Genomic DNA, 23,954 nt, shown 5'->3' on the forward strand with positions numbered 1-23,954 from the left:
GTACGCGTCTCAGATACTAAAGAAGTCTTTTCAAAAAGTACTATGTCATGCTTCTTCAGGAAACATTTACTGCTCTCTTATTTCACTTTTTTTGTTTTTGTTTTTTGTTCTGTTTTGTTTTTGACAGGGTCTTACTTGTATGTATATAGTTCAGGCTGGCCTGGAACTTGCTGTATAGCCCAGGCTAGCCTCAAATATTTTTAATCTTGCAATTTCTGCCTTTCTAGGTTGGGACTACCTACACTCCACCATTCCTGTCCATAGAAATTATTTAATTAACAGCCAATTTGTATTCAAGAAGGAAAATAATTCTTACACCTAACAATAATCTAATCTTAATCTGTATGCTTCTGACCTTCTATTTTCTCTCTAAATCTTTTCCAGGACTTTAATGTTTTCATTCAGATAAAATACTTAGGAGATAAATCTAGACTCAATCAGGCATGTCCAAGCTGTGGCCATGGGTTGCATGTACCCAAGGTTAGATATTATGCAGTGCAACACAAAAATCATAGACTTAAAACATGAGGGGTTTTTGATAGTTTCTCTTATCATTTGGCTCTCAAGCATGAATTTTTTTAGATGGCATCTTGTCACATACCTGCTTTTTATCTCCCCTCAGTTGATCATTGGAAGTTTTTTAATTAAAGTTTTGTTTGTTTTTGTGTTTATATTTTGTTTTGTTTTGAAACAGGGTCTCACTGTGTATCTCTGGCTGACCCTAAATTCACTATAGACCAGACTGGCCACAAACTCACACACAGAATTCTATCTGCCTCTGTCTCCCAAGTGCTGGGATTAAAGATGTGCATCACCATGCCCAGTAAGTTAGAATTATTTTTGACTGACTGTTAAATAGATAATTTGATGACGCTTCAAGTATCGTGAACTCTACATGCTTATTCTCCTCTTTCTATAGTGAAATTGGACTTAATAGTGTACATAGTTAAGGCCATCCCTGTGAAGTGTTCAGTCTTTTCCTTGTACTGCTTTTTCTCAGAGTATAGTGATTCACTGGCAGCCCCCTTCTGCAGCCACACAAAACGGGCAGATTATTGGCTACAAGATTCGTTACCGAAAGGCCTCCCGAAAAAGTGATGTCACTGAGACCTTAGTAACTGGGACACAGCTGTCTCAGCTGATTGAAGGTAAGCTCCTTTGCATATAGTCAATGACTAAAAGCCGGTTCTTTCTCAGACTTTAAATTATACTAGTCTGAAACTGTTCTAAGCAGTGTTTTATATAAACAAATTAAAAATGGTTCTTGAAAACTTATATAGTAATCCATTTTTAACTAAATGCAGATTAATGGAAAATACTCTTGCCAATTCCTCCATCTCTGAGGCTTGAACTGTGTTTGATTTTTATTTTTTTATTGTCTCATTTTCTGCATATATAACACTTACTTTGTAATGTAAAAATTAAGAGAATTTACTCAACCTAGTTGGTAACAAAACGTGTTATATTGTGCCTGATTCATGTGACCTGTAGAGTATTTGAATAGCTGCAGTATAATTACATTTGCTGCTGTGAACAGTGTGAAGTTAGAAAATTCTATCAGAAATAGTTTTGTATCATTTTCCTTTTATATATTACAGAACATGAAGTGTATCTTATAAAAATCAACCGAAATGCCTATCTACTAAAGGATCATTCTATAGATTACTAGGAATTCTCTTTTATTATATAGCTATGAAAAATAGAGTTGGTTAAGAAAGGGTATGGCTCCTTTTCAGGAGAATCTTGAGAATCTGAATATGTAAGGCCAATGTAACAGAAGATAGAATCTAGAAAAGGAAAGCTATTCTCTATAAGCATGTCCCAAGTATCCACAAAATGAAAAGCTTTAACCTGTGTGAACTAACATTAAATATACAATGTGAACAAAAACAGATTCTTGGTGCCTTGGAGCATTAACCAGAAATACATTGGATTGTACAGTTAATATATAGCTGGACAGAATGGTTACACTGCCACATTAGCACACATTCTGTAGCTTTATGTTTATTGTGTGCCTTAGTTTTGTTTTTTAAGCTCTTTCCGTTATTTAGAGAGAGAGGAACTTAGCGTTTGTATACTTGACTTTCTCTTGCCTGTTCTTTCATATATTCTTACCCTTCTAGAGGTCAAGGAATGGTAACTGAATAATTGGTTTCTTTCAGATCTTTGTTGTGCCATGTTTGTTTTTATTCTAAGGTTTTGTCCACTAACAATTACAAACAAATGTGCAGCTCTCTTTAGCACTCTCTGACAAGATGGTAATGGGGAATGAGCCTGGAGCGGTGGCTCCGTCATTAAGAAAGAGCATTGGCTACTCTTCAGAAGTTCCTGGGTTAGATTCTCAACACCCACACGGAGGTCCACAACAGTCAAACTCCAGTCTCAGGGAATCAATTACCCTCTTCTGACCTCCCAGGGCACCAGGCACACTTGTGATGCACAGACATATAGGCAAAACACCCGTACATATAAGATAATAAATAAAAAGAATTGGGAGGTGAATTGACTTGAACCAGCATTTGTTCCTCTCTCTGTCCTTGCTTGTTTGTGATCAGACAGATTTAGGATGGCACATACAGAGCAGAACTTTCTGTCTCTTCTCATCATGTGCCAGGGTTGGTTACCTTAACTCCAGCACGCCTCGCATCCCAGGCTAGTTACTTGCATTCTTAATATTTCTGCCTTGACTGGGGTTTCTGTACTGTGCTGCTGTCCAAAGATCCCAATTATTTGGATATAGAGAGGTAGACTAATATTAATAACCCTAATGGTCAGTGTCTTGTATTTAAGTATTCTAAAGATGTATGCATGAATGGATGCATAACTCGTCATATTCACTGTCATCCTGCTTTGTAGGTAGACTTTTATATGTGAATCTTTGTTGCCTTTGTTTTGGTAAATCTTACACTTTATTAAAGCTGGTAGTAAATAAAGAGTTGCATAATAGGAAAGTTTGGGGTTTCTTCTTTTACTTACTATAAATACATTTGGCCAACTGGCTATTGAAAAATAGATTTCTAGGCCATATTTGATGTTTAAATTATTTCTGCTGTGTTTATAGCAGGTCTCAAAGAACAGAGGTAACCTGATAGGAGTTACATCTTTACATTCTTTTCTGGGTTTTGGTGTCTTCTGAAACCAGCTGATTTTGTTCCTTTGTAACAACTCTTTCATTATCTTTGGTCATGGCTTCCTTTTTAACAAAATCAAAGACATTGCATTAAGTAATCCCAAAGTTGCCTTCATGCTCAAAAAAAAAAAAAAAAAAAAACCCCTCTAACTTCCTGGGATATGGTTAGTTATTACTGCTTTCTGCATTCTCCTAGGTGGTGTGGGCACTGAGAGCTACCCTGTATTGTTTTTTGCTTGTTATTTATGAACTTACACTTTATTAAGCTGTGAACTGAATAGGTGAGATGTGTAGCAGCAGGCCGCTTGTTGGTTCCCAGCTGCTTAGCCCCGAAATAATCACACAGAAACTGTATTATTTAAATCACTGCTTGGCTCATTAGCTCTAGCTTCTTATTGGCTAGCTCTTACATATTAATTTAACCCATTTCTATTAATGTGTGTATCGTCACATGGCTGTGGCTTACCGGCAAGATTCCAACCAGTGTCTGTCTCCAATGGCTCCATGGCTTCTCTCTGACTCTGCCTTTCTTCCTCCTAGCATTCAGCTTAGTTTTCCCTGCCTCGCTAAATTCTGCCCTGCTATAGGTACAAAGCAGTTTCTTTATTCATTAATGGTAACCAGAGCATACAGAGGAAATCCCACATCAGAGATATTTCATTTTATAGGATACTACTAACTTTCTGTTTTCCAAATCTCTTGTTTCAGCTTATCTTTTTTTGTTACTTGATTCACAGGTCTTGATCGGGGGACAGAATATAACTTCCGAGTAGCTGCTCTCACAGTCAATGGTACAGGACCAGCAACTGATTGGCTGTCTGCTGAAACTTTTGAAAGTGACCTAGATGGTAAGATTAAACATAATGGCACATGGTTAACTATTGTCAATTAATCAGATTGGAAAGCCACTGACTTTGGCTTACGCTTGTGGAAGCTAGTGTGACACACTGCTGTTGTTTTTGTGAAGCAACAGAGTTCCTGAAGGGGTTGTTTTCCAGACATTGTAAAAAAAGTATCAGAGATAACAGGCTCAGAACAATAAAATGTACAGACATTTGAAGTTGGGTTTCTTTTTTTTTTTTTTTTTTTTTTGGTTTTTCGAGACAGGGTTTCTCTGTGGTTTTGGAGCCTGTCCTGGAACTAGCTCTGTAGACCAGGCTGGTCTCGAACTCACAGAGATCCGCCTGAAGTTGGGTTTCTTTACTGAAGCCAGTAAGTAAATAGATAATCTAAAATTTAAGGGTGAGCCACATCCATTGTGCCTATATTTCATTTGCAGCTCCCTTTTTTTCTGAGACCTGGAAACCTTGTGCCTTTTCTCACCTATTTGTTTTATACATAACTCCATGTGGTTATGAGTAGTTAGTTCCTTTAGCAGTGATGGTGCTAGATTTGAGGAGATCAAAGACCTGTATTCCTATTCTGAGTTTGAACTAAGGTAGCAATTTATGCCTTGAGTAATATACATGAAAGATGCCTTTAACTGTCACCTTTTAAATCTAATGACTGAATCAGTTGTGGCTTCAGTGTCATTTTTTTCTAGATCATTGATTAGGTAAAGAAATAATTGGTGCCATTGTTGTTATATGATACTTGATCGACCTTTTAACAGCAGGTTTCTAATTTGTTGGTGACATACCTTTCTCATTACACCTATAGAGTTTAGGGAGTGGAATGAGCAACCATTTGGGTCTTAGAAAAAAATAAAAACCACTGGCTATATCTCACTGTAGTTACAGGTTCTCATTGAATTCTTGATCCGAAATGGGGAGAAATTTATTAAAGCCCACTATTGTGACAGGAGCAAAACATCATTCCCCCAAGGATAGTGAAACATTTTACAAGAAAGTACATTTCATTTTTGTTTTTGCTCCTTCTCAGAATCTCGTGTTCCTGAAGTGCCTAGCTCTCTTCATGTCCGTCCACTTGTCACTAGCATCGTAGTAAGCTGGACTCCTCCAGAGAACCAGAACATTGTGGTTCGAGGTTATGCCATCGGTTATGGCATTGGCAGCCCTCATGCACAGACCATCAAAGTGGACTATAAACAACGTTATTACACCATTGAAAACCTGGGTATGTTTGCTAAGTAAAAGAGATAGTCATGTATGTGATTTCTTTATAACTTTCATTACATTATTTGCAGAAAAATTGCAACACTTGTGGAAAGGATTTTTCCATATTCTCCTTAGATTCTTCACCTAGCATATGCAGGATTAACATTTCTCCACATTTCCTTTGTCCTTTCCTGTTTTCCTGTATACACATTTCCCCTGAAGCATAAATTCAGTTGCAGACATGACAGTTCTCACTAATCATTAGCTTTAACATGAAATGCTATTAAAATTGTTCTAAATAGTCTACTTATTGAAATAAAGACTTTAAAGTTGAGACAAAATTTTCATATCTGACACTTTTCTCACCATTGTCCTTAATGACAAAAGGAAAATGCAACTTTCTGGTTCAGGGTCTGTGTTTAGTCATTGTGTCTCATTAGCCTTGATTTAGAACCAGTTCTGTGTTGTGTTTTCCCTGACCTTGGTGAAAGATGATTAGAAATACATATATATGCAATTTATGTCCCTCAGATTTGACTTGTCTAGCATTTTCACATTACCTCTGGAATGACAAGTGTTGGGTTTTTCTTAGTGCTTCATATTAGACACACAAAATGGTATCTGATGTTAATTATCACTTTTCTTTGTAATTAGTATGTGTTTCACTAAGGAAATAACTTGATTTTTGTGCAAATATCTTGTTTCCCATCAAACTCACCTACTAGTAAGTGTTTTTTTATATATAGTTACTGGTGAATCTTAAGATTCCAGTAGTTGAAAAAAATCAATAAAAATGAAATGAAAAGGTAAGCCACAGATGTGAAGAAAATATTAGCTACTCTGACAGAGTTTTAGCCTGGAATATATAAAAATTATTACAACTCAGTAAAAAGAAAACCCAGTCAAAATGAACAGAAGGCTTGGATAGACACTATGCAAAAGAAGACATACGAATGGTTTTAGTTGTCAGAGAATTGCAAGTATAAAATCTCAAAAAAAAAAAAAAAACCTGTACGTTCTCTAGAATTCTCACAGTTGTTGGTAAAAATACTGATAGTACAACTACTTTATAAAATAGAGCTTTCTTATGAAGTTTGCCATACAACCTTGCAGCTCTACTCATAGATCCTTAACCAGGAGAAATAAAAACACATGACCACTTAAAAGCTTGAAAAGAATGCTTTACTTATAATAGGCTCAAGGGGGCAGAATTACAAATTTCTATCATTATTAATTATTAGTAAATTAATATCCTTTCATGGAAATTACTCAGTAATTAAAAGGAATTGGCTGTCAGTACACATAGCAGAAATGAGTTTAAGAAACATACTGAGTAAAAAGCCAAACACAAGATAATATAGTCTGTTATTGTGTTTTTATGAAATTCAGAATAGACAAAATTTATCTATAAGTGACAAATTATGACCAGTGGTTCCATAGAACCCTGAGTACTAAGAGTTGATGGCAAGAGCATAGCTATTTGGAAATGTCTTAATTTCTCTACTTAGGTATAAATTACATTGATATATAAATTTATCAAAACTTACTATCCATTTAAATACATTTATTTTATACTACTTATATCTCAGTTAATTTTAAAAGCAAATAAAGTCAGAATTACTAATTTCTTATAATAGTAATTGTGAACAGCAATTGACTACACAAGTAAAGGTACTTGCTACCAAGCCCAACAATCTGAATTTGATTCCCAGGAGCCATATAGTGTATGGAGAGTGCCAACTGTGCAAGTTGTCCTCTGACATCATACATGTGCTGTAGCTTGTGCATAACCACACACTTATACATAGAAATAAATAAATGTAATTTTTAAAGTAAATATTATAATAGTAAGATGATAATGAATTGAATTGGGTGTGTATGATAACTTTTCCAAATTGGATTGTCACTGTTAATATTTCTCTGAAAAACTTGTCTCTTAATTCATAATCTCTGCTGATTTTTTTATTCAAACCATTGCTTTTTTAAACACCTTTTCTAAGAACAGTTTTAAGTGCCTGACAAATGAGTTACCAAATTTTTAATGGAAGAAAATAGGCAATATTTTATAAATGTAGTCAAAAACAAAATATAGTTTCTGTTTTTCTTTCTAAAAAGAGACAGATCAACTAAACCCAGGAGGCTTCTCCACATGAGTAGTCTTATAAGCAATTGTTGGATAGGTAAACCAAAGCTTTTCAGTGGATAAAAATGTTCCTGTGATGGCCAGCCTCCTACTGTTTCCCTTATGAGACTTCTAAAATAAAAGTCCTTTACAGTGCAGTCAGGACTTAGTCCTTGACTTCCTGAAACTTTCAGTCTCATGGGAGACCAAAGGAAAACATAGGAAACAGTAAAGTAAGTTGAAGTGAAGTGTGCTCATTCAGAGCAGGAAAACCTGAACAAGGTACATAAAACAGTCCACAAAGAAATTTAGCTGGGCTTGAAAGCTTGAACCAGAATAGTGTTTGAAACAGAGCAGCAAGAAACAACACAGATTATGCTAAAGAGAATAAGCAGTAGACTCTATTAGAAAAGAATTATGTATGTTGAGAAATAGCAAAAACAAAATAAGTTTGGCATAAAATAAAATGGGTTTACTAGTCTAATAGATTCATAAAATACTGAGTGAAAGAAGTCAGAGGTGAAGAAGTTTATTTAGGAATTCATCTAACTTAAGATCTCTTCTGAACTTCATGTTCAATACAAGCATCTGCCCACTGGACACCTGCATCTAGATTGTAACCCATATTCCACCTGGCCCAAAATTTAAACTAAAATTGGTATCCTTTTGCCCAAACCTTTTTTTTTTTTGATCAGTTAACATGATTATTTAACAACTACAGTGCCTGAGACACTGTATAGAGAGAAAGCAAAGAAAAAGACATTATGCAGCTATTAGGAAGAATACATTTTAAAAATATCTGAGAGCTGGTCATGGTGGCATGCACATATAATCCTAACAATCAAGAAGTAGAGGCAGAAAGAGCCAGAGTTCAAGACCAACTTCAGCTACATAGCAAGTTCAGGGCCAGCTAGGACTGCATGAATCCCTGTCTCAATAACCCCAAATGATGATGATGTATTCACAGTTCTAAGGGGGATTGGGTGATACAGGTGATATAACTAGAGGGGTTACCTTTGTAAAATGAACCCTTCTGAATGGATAGGTTAATGTGTGTATAGGGCGAGGGTTGAAAGTACCCTCAGAATGGGGAATGGTGGCGACCTGGGAAGAGGAAACGCTGAGAACAAGGAGAAATAGTGAGGAACAGAATCAGAAAGTCTTGTTTGTTTGCCAAGAAGAAAGTTCTTTTGTTTTGTTTTGTTTTTTTGAAATGATTTCTCCGTGTAACAGCCCTAGTTTTCCTGGAACTGGCTCTTGTAGACCACACTGGCCTCAAACTCACAGATACCTACCTGCCTCTGCCTCCCGAGTACTGGAATTAAAGGTGTGTGCCACCACTGTCCAGCAAGAAGGGAGGGCTTAATGACTCTCAGGTTCTATCTTGTAAATGCTGTCCAACCTGTTGATTAATGCCACCTCTTGGAATTTAAGAAGAAATTTTGAAGGATCCCCTAGAACCATGGTTCTCAGCCTTAATACTGCAACCCTTTAATATACTTCCTCCTGTTGTGGTGACCCCAAACCATAAAATTATTTTGTTGTTACTTTGTAACTGTAATTTTGCTGCTGACATTGAATCATAATGTAAATTTTGATATGCAGAATGTCTGAACTGCAACCCTATGGGGGTTCAGACCCACAGGTTGAGAAACGCTGCCCTAGAAAGATTGTTCTCTTCATCTTATGGAATTACCTATAGGCCATCAAATCCTGGGTATGTCTTGTCTCATCAAGAAGTTGGCTGCTCTGGATTAGGAGATTCCCTGAAATGTTGGAGACATTTGGCACTCTCAGTTTATTTCCTGTTTCTCTACCTTAGCTGTTGTGGTCCGGGATAGAAGGGGTTTAATTTCAAGCTGCACCTGAAGGCTTCTGGTACATAATAGCCTTATACCATACAATGTGCATCTTAAACCTTAGTAAACTCCAGGAGAGGAAACATAGTCTACCTCCACTCTGAAGACTAAATCCAAGAAACTGATGCAACCATTTTTTTTGTCCTCATGTACTGCTATCTCCACATCTCTTCATATCCCAAAATAACCAATCCCATTAAAAACTCTAACCCTTTTATGAATTTTTCATGATTAGTTAGTCACTGTTGTATTTCTTAAATCCTGTAGAGAACATTAAAAAATTGTTTTGACTTCTTTCCCTCAGATCCAAGCTCTCATTATGTGATTACCCTGAAAGCATTTAACAATGTTGGCGAAGGCATCCCCCTTTATGAGAGTGCTGTGACCAGACCTCACACAGGTAGGGCATCCTGTCTCTTTTGGTCATCTGCACTTTCACAGCTGCTTATGTAGAATGTGATGGGTGTTTGTGAAGGAAAAATACATGGCAACTCGGAATGCAGACTTGGGATGAGTAATAAGCTGGCCTTCTTTGTACAGAATTCTGTTAGTTCCTGGTTTTCTCATTTAAACTATTGTCTGTCATGTAAGCTATTCTTTGTAGATATATACGTGTTTTTAATATGTTAGAATCTAGAATATATAGTTTGAGAAAATTAACTATAACTCATCTTTTAGACATGGTATAACTATAATGAATTAAAAATGAAGGGTTTTATATATACACACACACACATATTAATATTGGTTACACATCATAGCATATCAATAAGTGTATATATCTGGCCATAAACAAATGTGAAGCTAACATTTGTTTATGGCCAGATATCTGAGTTGGTTAGGAAAATATTTTTTCTGTGTCCTTCATAAAGTTCATGTAAAGGGATAAAAATCAAAGGCACTACCCATATGATCAGCTATATTTATTATAAGAGATCAGTAATCACTCATAACATTTTAAATATCTTTGAAAGAATATAAATATAATGTAAAATTTCTGTACTGTTGTAAAACTTCTTAGATCTGAATGAGAAAATTTATTGAAGTCAGTATATTAGAGTTGTGAACTTTTTAACAATCCTAGAACTGGAAACTGTTGAGATGGCTCAGTGGTAAAGAACACTTGTTCTTCCAGAAGACCTGGATCCCATATCCAGCACCTTCATGGTGACTCACAACCATCCATAACTCCAGTTTCAGGAATCTGACTCCCTCCTCTGCCCTTTGAGAGCACGAGGCACACACATGATGCATATACATACATGCAGGCAAAACACTTATAGACATAATTTTATAGAATCCTAAATACAAAAGAATTTCTTTTTATAAATGCATTTCTCCATTGGTTGACCATGACTTTGTGTCAGTATCACAAGCTGACATAAGGATGCTTTAAGTAACTGTACAGACTTGGCAGTGTTCTTGCTTACTAAAAGATAATCTTTGTCCTTTTTTTTAAAGCCTCTACTTTGTACAAACATCATTACTCCATGATTCTGGCCTGTGTACCTACCACTTAAAAGTTCTGTTAGAAATAGTTTAGGTGTCCCAGAAAAAAAAAATACTCAAAAAGTGACCTTTGCCTTCTTAAATTGAACTACAATAGAAAAGAATTTTTTCTTTCACATGGTTTAAGAATGCAGAAATATTATAAATGTACAAGGAAATGCTTCTAAGTCGTGTAATTTGATTATTTTACACAAGAGTTGTCACATATAAGATGTTCTTTAATAATTATTTCTGCATATAAAGGTTCATTGTAACTAATTAGTATATATTCTGACAAGCCTTAGAACAAAACCTTAGACTGCCCCTCTGTTATTTTTAGTATTCATTGTGCAGAAAATACACACATGAAGATGATTTCTTTAGTGTAGCAATTTTTCATAAACAGGGACTGTGTCATTTCCAATTTTTAGTTATATATAAAACCAGTCACGTTAACTATATGGGGAAACAACATTTAAAACCTGAATTTTTAAAATAAATTATTTTAAAATAATAACTTTTAATACAAGTGTGTGTATTTAGAAAATCTAGCTAGGAGGTGGGAAAACCCAGAGATCCCACTCTCCTGCACTCCAGCTGTGGCCCTTGATAATTGTGTTTTTACTCACTGTCCTCTCTGTTTTGCAATAAAGAGTGCATTTGCTGCGTTGAACAGAGCAATAGTATGCTCTTCCTTTCCTCAGACAAGTGCTGTGATCCTGGCAGTGCTGTGGCCACTAGAACCCATGATAATTACCGCATTGTAACTGATGGGGACTTGTTCTCTACCTTATTCTGACTGCTGGAGAAAATACAGCAGACAGTGCAACTTGGTGTTAGTTTACCTTCTCTTAAGGAAGATGAGTGTTTGGATTTATTCAGCTGTGAGTCATATCTCTACTGCCTCTGCTCTCAAAATGCCAGCAAGCCTGAATTTGCTTAACCATAGACTGACATTCAGCTTTGAGAGACGAACCATCATATGTCCAGTGATGGGCACTAGTAACTCATGTCCTATGCAATAAATGTTACTAAAATCTGAAACAGAACATGAGCTTTTTATTGCTTGTTTGGGTATTATACTCTGGATTTTAAGAGCAGTTTTTATTTTCTGCGATCCTTTGACAGTAAGTAATGTTTTCAGTTACTTCAACAAAAATTCAAGCATATATATTTTAACACAATCACTCAATTACCATTTTTCAATGTTTAGAGTATGGTTGAGAATATAGTCAACTACTAATTTGCTTAACCTTTTCTGCAATTCTTTTCCAAAAACAAACAAACAACAACAAAAAAACACAGTAGAAATATTCTGAATGAATGAGGGCTATCTATTAACTCTGGATTTTCTTTCTTTTTCTCCATTTCTCATCTTCCATTTCATTATATTTCCCGCATTCCCTTTTATTTTTGTTTATGTTAAAATGCCACTTCCCTTTCTTAATTACTTTTTACCCAGACACTTCTGAAGTTGATTTATTTGTTATTAATGCTCCATACACTCCAGTGCCAGATCCCACTCCCATGATGCCACCAGTGGGAGTTCAGGCTTCCATTCTGAGTCATGACACCATAAGGATTACATGGGCGGACAACTCCCTGCCCAAACACCAGAAGATTACAGATTCCCGCTACTACACAGTCCGGTGGAAGACCAACATCCCAGCAAACACCAAGTATAAGGTACTAAACATTTGCTATGGGTGAAAAAAGCTAATCAGTAGTGTTTTCTTGTTTTAAAGTTCTTGATTCGTACTTTTCCAGACTGCAAATGCAACAACTTTAAGCTATTTGGTTACTGGCTTAAAGCCGAATACGTTATATGAATTCTCTGTGATGGTGACCAAAGGTAGAAGATCAAGCACATGGAGTATGACAGCTCATGGAGCTACGTTTGAATTAGGTATGTATAGTGTAAATCCATGTCATGTGGCATTTCTTTTCTTTGTAAACTATGAAAACCTGTAGAAGTTCACACTGTTGTTGTGCCACATTCTCAGCCATGGGACATCTTATCACCACCTTTACTGTGCAAGGGGACATACTGACATCTCTACAGAACCCAGTGGACAGCTGCATTTGAGTTTTATTTTCCATTTCAACTATTGTGGATGTTTAGATCACTTTGCCAGAACATTAGTAAACAGCAGAATAGAATAATCCAAGACAGTCTAGGTTTAAGAAATTAAGAGACTTGAATTTAATCTCAAGGTCAGCTTTCTTTTGACTGTGCTCACATGAGCAATGTTATCTAATCCTTTTGAATCTCAGTTTCTTCCATTTTGGGTGGAATCGACCCCTTTTCTACTTAGAAGAGTATTATAAGGTAAAATGAGGAACAGATGGAAAAGCTTGTGGGTAGATATAAGAGATTATTGTCATTAATCCTGCTTCACTGACAAATTGAAATTGAAAAAAATAAATTGACCTGCCCTTGACCAAGCAGTTGCTCAGCCTTGCTTGCCTAGTCTGAACACTTTACTGGTAGACCAGGGCTTTATTGGAAAACAGCTCGATAAGATTTTTAACTGAACTAGCCTTTGGTATTTGTAAGTACACGTAAGGGAGAGAAGATAACTAAGCAGATTAAAGGAAGAGTATGCTGCTAGCCTTGAGATCTGTTTCTTTTTTCTGACTCTCTTTAAACCCCTTCTTTCACTTCCTTTGGGCTTTGCTGTGATGATATAAATGACCTTGGGAATCTGTATAGTTTGGCCTATTTCTGGCATAATGAAAAACTAAACTTCCACATTCTGTATACACTAGTCTGGGTGTTCTGCACAGTTGCTTGGAATTTCTACAGGAAAGGGGACTGAACTGCAAAGTTAGGAATATAGTATATAAAAGGGTAAATAGTCATTAGTTTGCTTTCTTTTCTGTTTCTTTTGTTTGTTTACTTGCTTGCTTGCTTGTTGTTTTGGCTTTGTTTTGAGCCATAGTCTCACTGTGTAGCCCTTGCTGTTCTCAGACTCACTATATAGATCAAGATGACATTCAACTCACAGATATCCTGCCTGCCTCTGCCTCAGGAATGCTAGAATTAAAGGTGTGCACCACTACATTCAGCTCCTCTATTTTAATAATATCTTTTTGCTTTACTTCCAGCTTCTTGACTATTAAGTGAAATTTTTATTTTCCCTTAGGATGCTTGTTTCACTAGGCTTTCCCATCTTATATTGGAACTCCCAGTGTTTTAGGAAGTTGATTTGAGCGTTTTCCTACTCATGCCTTACATTTAAAGTTCTTGGGTATAATATAGAAAGGTCATTTTCTTGTTGGCTTTTCTGATGATGAACAGCTTTTATTTAGAGCAGTAATATCAGCAGTTGGTGGTATGCTTTCAGTGAGAGCTTAAAATGAAAAATACCAAATTGTAAATTTTTTCTTAGAGGGAATTGAGCTCTTAAAAGCCAGAAGAAGATTGGCTTGAAGCAAGAGAGAAAACTATTTTACACTTTAAAATGTCCTACCAGATAAGCCAAATCAAGTGAGAGGAAACAATCTAGGGCCAGTTAGTTATGTAACTGTTCTCAGTTTGGTGTCCTGACTACACAAGCCTTTCTAGCTTGTAGCCTTAAGGAGATGTGATCGTACAATGCCAAACAGAAGTCTGCTTGAAAGCAGTGGCTTTTGATTCCCTTGAGTATGTATCCCTGGCTCCAGCCCACAGGCCCATTCTCTATCCTCATAGTATTTGTTTTGTTCTGTTTTTCCTTTGATACTTTGTATAGTCTTCTTTTTCTTAGAAATGGTTGGTTACACATAGACTTGAGGTATTGAAACCAGGGGGTTTTGTCTTTGTCCTATACATTTACTGTGCCTTATCAATGAAAAGAGTTGGAAAATTGTGAATTATATTGAAGTGGACAGTATTTGTTGTTTTGTAGTTCCTACTTCTCCACCTAAAGATGTGACCGTTGTGAGTAAAGAAGGAAAACCTAGGACCATAATAGTGAACTGGCAGCCTCCCTCTGAAGCTAATGGCAAGATTACAGGTGAGATGCCTTAGACCATGCACGACTCCAGGCAAGAGCTGTTTTGTCAGTAGAAGTGGGAGTGTGGTCATTGTAGGGAGTGCTATGAGCCATGTTGGTCCTTGAAATTGGAGCAGGGAGTGCAATCTGCCCAGAGTAGCACAGAATTGAGTGGCCAGCCAGTAGTTTGGCTTAACAATATTTTGTGGGGCTAGAGTATGCGTACAGCCTTTGTTCTACGCTAAAGCCCCCCAAACCCATTAGGCTTTTAAACCACCAGTATCCCAAACTCTGCTGCTTCAGGTTTCTGTACTCTCACTACTAGAATTAAAAGCTTGAATATCCTAGGTCTACAAAGGAACTGGAGTTTTTTGTTTTTGTTTTTTTTTTCTCTTGGGCTTTGGAGAGAAATTTTCCCATAATAGAGAAGATACTGTCTGCTGCTTGGAGCCTCTGCCATTAGTAGTGTCCTGAAGAACCAGTTTACCCTTTGAAATATGAGGAAGGTGGCCTAAAGACTGAGAAAGATAATGTGTTTTTTAGCATTTTGTTCATGTAACTTTGTTTTTGTTTTGTTTGGGTTTTGGCGGGGGTGGGGTAGGGTGGGGAGTGGGGAGGGTGGGGGGTTGTCTGTCTGCTTTGGTTTTTTGAGACAGGATTTCTCTGTATAGCCCTGGCTGCAGCTCACTCTGTAGCTGTTTCACAGTTGCAGGGACTAAAGGGGTGCTCTATCGTGTTCCTATAACTTTGAATACGATGTCCTTTTCTGTAAATTCTAGGCTTTGTTTCTTGTTTTTTTTAGGATCCTACATGACCTCTTCTGTAAAAGAAATACCTTGACTCCGATTACTTTTTACTTTGTCTTTTAAAACCCTAAACAATAAATCACTTTTTTGCAGTCAGGTAAGCTTCTGCCTCGTCTATGGGGATTGAGTGCCCCCTGGTGGAAGTATCTGGTGACATGTTTCTGTGGCCTCACCTGTCCCAATTTTAGAACTTTGTCAGAGGTTTTCCAGTCTGCCAAGCATTTTTCTCCTAAGAGATGACGTTGGTTGGAGCTAATTGATCATGTCATACCATTCCTAAGTCTCAGAACTATATTATTTTAAATCATAGGCACTTATTGACTCCCTGATTGCAAAAAGAAAACCAGAAATGGGATTTCTTTTTCTGTTAATTGCTTTGGACAGGTTACATCATCTATTACAGCACAGATGTGAATGCAGAGATACATGACTGGGTCATTGAACCTGTTGTGGGAAACAGACTGACTCACCAGATTCAAGAGTTAACACTTGATACACCATACTACTTCAAAATCCAGGCCCGGAACTCCAAAGGCATGGGGCCCATGTCTGAAGCTGTCCAGTTCAGAACACCTAAAGGTAAAGCTCCCTGAGCCAAGGGTTTCAATATGCTGTGTAAAGAGTGGGGCTGCAGCATATAGAAACTGTGGGTAGTGTGGAGAATGCTGGTAATGAACTTCCCAGCCTCACTGTGAAGACTTCCAAAGAATTCGTCTCCTACCCACTAACTGCCAAATCCATACTCTCCCAGTCCACATAGGCAGGAACTTTGGCTCTACATATCTGAGCAGAAGAATTGAAGTGATTCTTTTGGTTTCCATAGAGTTATACTACATATTATTGTGACAGATGATCTTTCAACACACGCAGGCTCTTAACATAAAAACGTTACATTGCAATCTTTGTAGAGAATGAGACTGGAAGGGGTTGTTTATGTAAAGCTCAAGAAAATGAATATAAAATAATAAGCCAAGCAAGCTTAGATAATAAAATTGAGTTGTGTGCTGAGTCTGTGGAAATATGGAAATCTAAATTTCTATTGTCAATTTATTTGGAAGTTTGTGGGAATTTTATTTTTTCCTTTAAAACTTCTGTCTGTCCATCTTCAAAGCTGGTGATCCTTGCTCTTGTTTCCTCTTCCCCTGTGCTTGGCCTGTCAGCGGACTCCTCTGATAAAATGCCTAATGACCAAGGTAAATGAGTAGATGGCCTCTCTCTCATTTCTCTCTTTTGTGACCTATTATGAGCTTTTTGTTTCATCTTTTCCCCATGAAAATTAGTACCATGTGTTAAATACCACACACATACTTATTGGCCAAAGTAGAGTTGAGTCCATGTTTATTTCCCTTGGGATGTCTGAAAAGCTGAGGGATTTACTTAGAAGCTAAATCCATTGGTGGAAGAAAACTGAGTTGGATAACCTCAAGGCTGGCCTTAAGTGAATGTCAGGTTATCCTTAGGTATTAAGATGCTAGTGTTATAAACAGTGATAAACATTTGAGGCGTAATGTGATCAGTATACCAACCTTCCTTATTTGTAACATTTAGAATTTTATTTTTTTAAATGAGAAGTTAATATCAAATTCAGCAAATACCATATTTTCCTTCTCACATACATAAATTCTGTTAAATATGTGTTTATCTGCAACCAAGAATTTATTCTTTGGAATATGTTAATTTACAGCTCTTTCTATTTTCTTAAATATTAAATATGGCCATTTTTATAAAAGCATAAAAAATACATGGCCTGGACACTTACAAAGCATGAGCCTTGATGCCATCAGTCTTGAAGCCATTGGTCAGCACTTTTTATTGTAATTGCTCTGGTGGCATGGTAGCTGTACTGTGTGATTTTTATTCCTAAGGATTTCCATACTGCAAAAGACTGCTGAAAGTAAATTTGATCATTTCTTTCATGGTTTAAGAGTAGTAATCAGAAATACAAGGTTTTTGGATCTTGGTTAATACAAGAAAGAGTCAGAACTTGAGGCATTGAGTTTCATGACTTTGGACATGTGTTTGTATTGAACAAGTCTTTTGTTGTACATGGGAGAAAAATGCAGGCATAGTTTTTAGTGAGTATTTGCAAGAATGGGATTTCACAAATCAACATTGCATATGCAGAGAATATAAATGTACTTTGCTCTCTCCCTTCACTTGGTAACTGTTACACGACACTTAGTTGTTCCATGCCTCTGCTATTTAAAATTCTTTACCTTTTGGTGTTTTGGGCACTAGATTCATCCTTTGAAATTCTTTTTTATTCTTTAATTATTAAAGAAAATATTAGGAAATACAGGAATATAAACTAATAATCTTGGCAAAGCATGTTCACTGGCAATTTTTTGGTTTTTGTTTTGTTTTATTTTCTTACATGATGCAGTGCTCTGGAAAGTTTAATTTAAATGTAGCCTGCATAATGATCATGAACATTTAAATATGAAGAACCTTAAAATGTCAAGTATCTCTGCCAATTAGATTTTGCCTGAGGTAATAGCATATGAAGAACAACTGGAATCTTGATGTGTAGTGTGTGTCACTTGGGAGAAATGATAGCCTCAGAAATAAGAGGATAAAGTAATAAAGTATGAACAATTGAAAAGGGGTCAGGGACTAAATTAAATTAAAATATGCCCTAGAAATCCTGAAACTGTACCATAGGAGTCAAGAACTTCTTTTCCTTTCTTATGTAGGTTTTTGGCTTCTGAGAACATACGAAATTATATTTAGCTTCTAGATTTATTCTATTAAATGAACCACTTACACAGCCTTAGATTTGGGTTTCTTTTGTTTCTTTTAAAATATGGTAATTTATAAGAGGAAAGAGGAATTGACATTAGTGCTAATGTTTTGCAGAAATAAATGTAGTTTATACACTTCTAATCAAGCTTTATTTGTGACACTGTCTCTCGAAAGTGTTTACTAGCGCTCCATGTGCTCTGCCTCCATAAAAGGAAAGAGTATATTCTTCCCTGAATTTATTATGTTTGTAGTAGTTAACATTTATGGATCATTTATTACACACCAAGTAGTATTCACAGTTTTTCATGGTCTTAATTTTTCATTTAGCCTCACAGCAGTGTATTAAAGTAGATGCTTTTGGTATCCCTGCTTTAACTTAAGGAAAAAGAGGCACAAATGATGAAATAACTTGCCCAACATCAAAGTACTGCTGTGTAGTGGAGCAGGTGTTCAAGGGCCGTCTCTTAGGCACTGTGTGCTATTAACTGGAAGGAGTAGCTTGTATTTACCATTCTTGCGGGCCTCTTTTCAAGAGCTTGCTGCTACTAACTTCTGGCTAGTAACTTAGCCAGAATTGAGGAATACCTTTACTTTATGGAGGAAGGGCTTCCCCTAAGGAGTTTTGGTATAAATGTGAAGAGACTGAAAACCAAGAATAAGGATTATAAATCAAAAACCTGGTGTTTCTGTCTCCTGGGGTCTGCTGCTTAGGGAGACCCCAGGCCTGAATCAGCAGCCTCACTTATTTGAACTTGGGGCTAAGATCAGATGACAGTGACCTATGTAAGCAACTGAAAGGAAGGCTGGTTTTTTTCTGTTTTTTAATGCTTAGGTGAAAGAAAAGGAAAAGTGAGAATATGATTTGAACCTCTGCTTACCTTCCTGCCCTTGCTTAGGTTAACTTTATATTTAGAAGGGCAGCTTCATAATCTGGGGGGGGAAAGAAACAGAACAGTACTGACACCAGCCAAGCTAGATCAGCATCACCAAGTCCTTTGGAGAATACAGTTGTTTGGTACAAGCATCAGCTTCACTTATTCCCTTGGTTTCTTTTATAAAAAGAAGCTACATCTACATGTCTGCTCTGAGCCTCACTTCCCAGGCTAGAGAAATGGGAGAGTCCTCCACTTCTGAACAAGAGTGGTAGTCTGGTCATGGCCTGAAACAGAGACATCAGTCTTCTAGATACCTTCTTGCACAGAAAGCTATTGGTTTACCTTGGCAGCACAAATTGCATTTGCCCATTATTTGTGTTGTTACATTTTGTTACAGAATAGACTGAGGTGATTTGTGTTTAGAAAGCACTCAACTAGCTGTGAAGTGGACTGTCACACCTACATGTTGACTTGTTATTGACATGATTTCTTCTGCTTCAGCCTTAGGATCAGCAGGAAAAGGAAGCCGACTGCCAGACCTAGGATCTGACTACAAACCTCCAATGAGTGGTAAAGCCCTCTCTGAGACTTTTTTCAGCTTGCTACAGACATTATGGAAGTTTTGCTTAAATTTTTCAAATGTGTTTTATAGCTTCAGTGTTGGGTTATGGCATGTTGATGTAGTGTTTCATTTAGCAGATCTAGCATTGACCATTTTGCGGCAAATGTTGCTGAATTACTTCTGGAAGCCTAGTCATCATAGAATCTTGTTTCTCCATGTAGCTGGCAGGAGACAAGATTGATGCCTAAACAAACCATCTGTTCCCTACTATCTCCAGAAAAGAGTTTAGAATTAGCCATTACCTGTCACAAGCCAGAGAACTGCTTTAGAATCTCAACATCTCCTTTACTTATTTTTAGTTAGGGGGAGGGGGATTCTACTTTTTTACCATTCTGCAAGCTAGTACCCTCAGTTGAGTAACACTTCCTTCTTGGTGCTGTAGACATGGTTAAGAGCAGAGGACCCGGGTTCATTGCTCAGCACACACATGGTAGCTCACAGCTGTCTGTGACTCTAGTTCAAAGGGATCTGACATCCTCTTCTGGCCTCCTTGGGCCCTGTGTGAATGTGATGTACAAACATACATGCAGGCAGAACACCTGTATACATTAAATAAAAATAAATAATTTTGTTTCTTAAAAGGTCACTTCCTTCTCCACAGAATGTTACTCAGCATTTCTGAGTTACTTTCACACTTAAACTTACCACTGCTCCTGCACTCCAGGAATTAAGGAGAACACACTGCATTATTCCCAGCTGATATAGTAAGAAAATCAGTGGAAAAGTGGTGTGTCTGAGGCCACCCGCTAATTCTGGCATAAAACCAAAATTCAGACCTCTGTCTTCTGATTGCGCTTTTTTCACTGTCACATGCAGCCTAAAATGCAGGTATTCTATGCCAGCTATAAGTCTCCAGGTGGTAAAGTGTCCACTAGAATTGGTTTTCACTGTCTCATCATCTCTTCGTCATAAACATGGGAGTACAGTGAATAACTTCGTACACCTCGGCCATCTGTCTAATGCCCATGCTTTGGGGAAATCAGCTGACATTTAGAAGAACCAGACACACTTGAATGCTTCTAAAAGTTTTATACTGCCGGGCAATGGTGGAGCACGCCTTTAATCCCAGCACTCAGGAGGCAGAGGCAGGTGGATCTCTGTGAGTGCGAGACCAGCCTGGTCTAGAGAGCTAGTTCCAGGACAGGCTCCAAAAGCCACAGATATACTACCATTGTTTGGGATTTTTTTTCTTTATGCATTTGTTGCATTTTGACTTTAGACAGTATAAGTGTCAAGACAGTAAGGAAGTAATTTTCCTCTGTCTTTTCTTTCATTTAGATATCCACTTGTACTTTGTATTTTGAAGGATCAGACTTTATAGCAGACCATAGGAGGAAGAAAGTAAAAAGGCAATTGATAGAAAATTAGGAAGGCTTTATAAAAGAGATATTATCTATTCCATATCCTAAAAGGTACATAAAAGATTCAGAGATGGAGAGATGGCTCAGTAATTAAGAGCACTTCTTGTTTAGATTGGAATTTAGTTCCCATCATCCAGGTTGTATGGTTAACAGTCACCTATATCTCCAATTTCAGGAGATCCAGTGCCCTCCTCTGGCCTCTACAGGCATTCACATACACGTACACAGACACTCAGATACAAACACATAACTAAAAATCATAATCTTTAGAGGAAAAAACCTGCTAAATGTCAAGATGGGCATCAGACGTTCTGGGAAGCACCAACAGCACATGCAAAGGCATAGCAGCATAACCTGCTTTCCTTAGGGCCCTGCTGCCTGGAAGTAGAGTAGAGTGTGCACGTAGGTTAGAACTAGCCTGACAACAGCCCAGATAGCAATGCTAAGAAATCTGGACTTTTTCCTATAAATCACATATGTAGAGTGTCTGACGGTACTGATAAACTAAAACTTCCATTTATCAGTATCTGCTATTATTAGTCTGAGAACCATGAAGAATTGATTGAGAGCTAAGAAGACGAAATCAGGGGGAAAAGGAAACTGTTCAGTAATCCAGGACAGACATATAGAAATACATGTAACAATGATCTCAGGCAAGAGTGTTGACAGCCCCTTTGATGGCCCCTTCTTACTCTTAGAAATTTTTGTCTGACTCATAACATTAGAAGTTAAATCCAAGTAAATGAAAACTTATTTGTGTTGAATGCAGAAAAGAAATACTTTCACCTCTGATGTTCTTTATGTCCCAAATTCCCTAGCTTTTGGTTTGCCAGGTTGTCCCATCTTGCAAGAATCTAGCCCAGTAGCTTAGTATTTCTGTTGATAGCAGCGTTAAGTTAGCAGTATGGTTAATTTTATTGGTTCTAGTACTGTAGTCTTTCCCAAATATAAAAATGTTATCTCATTGAAGGTCAGTATTTACAGTGTAAGTTATTTGCTTAAGTTTTTCTTAGAAATGAAAGATAAAAATGATTGAACCAAATGTAAAAGAATAAGCTCTTAAGCCATTCTAAATCAGCCTCAGATTTAGCACTGTACTTAAATGTCTGTAAAATCATAGAATTGAAGTTGGAAGGTCAGATAATCCAGTGTTGTTGGAAGGGATTCCCACACAATGAGAAAAGTTTGATTTAGGAACCTAGCGCTCCTTTTATCAGCCAGACTGGTTGGCTGGCAAGCCCTGGGATCTGCCTGTCTCTGTCCCACCAGTACTGAGGTTATAACTGTATTCCACCATGTCTAGTTTATTTATGGGTGCCAGGGATTTAGACTCAGGTCAAAGCACTTTACCCACTGAGCGGTCTCCCCAGCCTTCTTGATAAAAGTTCCTTCTACAGCATCCTACTTCTTAATTACTTTGTTTCTGGTTAATTGGTTGATTAGTTTTTGAGACAGGAGCTCATTCTATAACCAAGTGTAAGACCGGAATTCCCTGTGTGACCCAAACTGGACTCAATTTACTGCAGTCTTCCTGCTTCGGTCTTCAAAGGGTTGGCATTACAGGCATGTGCCACCAAACAGTCTAACAAATTCTAGTGCTAAGCAAGGGTCACCTCTTCCATAATGTTCTGAGCCTTTGTGGTTAGGGACCAAGAATTGATAAAGATGTTCCATCTCTAGCTGAGCATTCATAGTTGCTTATTTGTAGCACTTTGAATAGTAATGCATCTCTTCATTGACTTCTATACACTGCAGTGAGAGGTTTAGCCCACCAAAGTTGGGAGGAACACAAATTTATAACTATGCCTGAGGGTCCTTCTAGTTTCTGTTCCCCCAGCTAGAGCAGCAGTTCTCAACCTCTGGGTCACGATCCCCACAGGATCACATATCAGATATCCTAAATATCAGATATTTTACATTACAATTCATAACAGTAGCAAAATTACAGTTATGAAGTACTAATGACATAATTTTATGGTTGGGGATCACCACAACATGAGGAACTGCCTTAAAGGGTCACAGCATTAGCATTAGAAAGGTCAAGAACCACTACTCTGCTGTGTCTTCCCTCAGGCCTTTGTATGATGAGTTCCTTCTTGTTTAATTATAAGCTCAAAAGCCATTTCTAAAAGAAGCTTCTTTTTTAAAAAATTATTAATACAGTTATGCAAATGAAAACAAGTTGAATTTAGAGTCCAGATTGTGTGTTCTAGAAGCTGTCTACAGGGATATGCAGGTGCAGGCTCCAGGCCTTGCTTCTCCAACATTGTGGAAAGAAAGAGACCTTACACTTGAGGCAGAGCCACATTAGATTCAGAAAAGCTTTTCAACTACTCAGTCTAAGTCACCCACACAGTCACTCCGCAGTGTAGCACCTTCCCCTGCTTTTGTCATAGCTGAACTAGAGTTTCTTATCTGTTTATTGCTTGTGCCAACCTCCCACCCCCAGCATTCACATCTTTGCTCTTCACTGTTGCATCTAGAATACCTACAATAATAACTGGCACATAGTAACCGCTCAATAAATAATTGTCAAAATAATACATACGTTTAGACCTGCTTCCTGCTGAAGTAGAATAAGGAAATTGTATTGTCTGTATGCTTATGAAAAAAGATTAGTTTTTAAATAGTGATTTTGTAATTTCAGACATCTGTATGTTAAGGAAAACTTTTTACTTTATAGGAATATGCATTTTATATGATTTTAAAAGCAAAAAAAAAAACCCAAAGAATTTAGAAATGGTGATTGGGGGATGGGTGTTATATACATGGTCCATGTAGAGGCCCAGGTTCTGTCCACACTTTAAGACAGGGTCTCTCACTGGGCTGCAACTCACAAAGTGGGCTCGGCTGACCAATCCCTGTGCTCCAATGTTCTGCCTACCAGAGCTCCACGTGCCTTGCTTCCCCAGCAC

The 23,954-nt window shown here is 37.3% G+C and overlaps 1 protein-coding gene across 9 annotated transcripts in view; it reads left to right on the forward strand.

Moving 5' to 3' along the window:
* Positions 1-23,954, forward strand: part of Neo1 (neogenin 1) — a 168,757-nt gene that overhangs the window by 123,820 nt on the left and 20,983 nt on the right. For 5 of the 9 annotated variants that reach the window (XM_041679482.1, XM_041679483.1, XM_041679484.1 and 2 more), the window contains 10 exons: positions 1,001-1,148; positions 3,868-3,978; positions 5,012-5,206; positions 9,473-9,568; positions 12,119-12,342; positions 12,424-12,562; positions 14,547-14,654; positions 15,824-16,018; positions 16,600-16,632; positions 19,558-19,626. In XM_041679482.1, coding sequence (XP_041535416.1) covers positions 1,001-1,148; positions 3,868-3,978; positions 5,012-5,206; positions 9,473-9,568; positions 12,119-12,342; positions 12,424-12,562; positions 14,547-14,654; positions 15,824-16,018; positions 16,600-16,632; positions 19,558-19,626 — 1,318 coding nt within the window. The remainder of the gene's footprint in view (positions 1-1,000; positions 1,149-3,867; positions 3,979-5,011; positions 5,207-9,472; positions 9,569-12,118; positions 12,343-12,423; positions 12,563-14,546; positions 14,655-15,823; positions 16,019-16,599; positions 16,633-19,557; positions 19,627-23,954) is intronic. The other 4 variants (XM_041679477.1, XM_041679481.1, XM_041679478.1 and 1 more) reach the window with 3 other exon arrangements.

Source organism: Microtus oregoni, unplaced genomic scaffold (genome assembly GCF_018167655.1).
Source record: "Microtus oregoni isolate MIOR12 unplaced genomic scaffold, Mior012 000032F_ref0000030, whole genome shotgun sequence".
NCBI lineage: Eukaryota > Metazoa > Chordata > Mammalia > Rodentia > Cricetidae > Microtus > Microtus oregoni.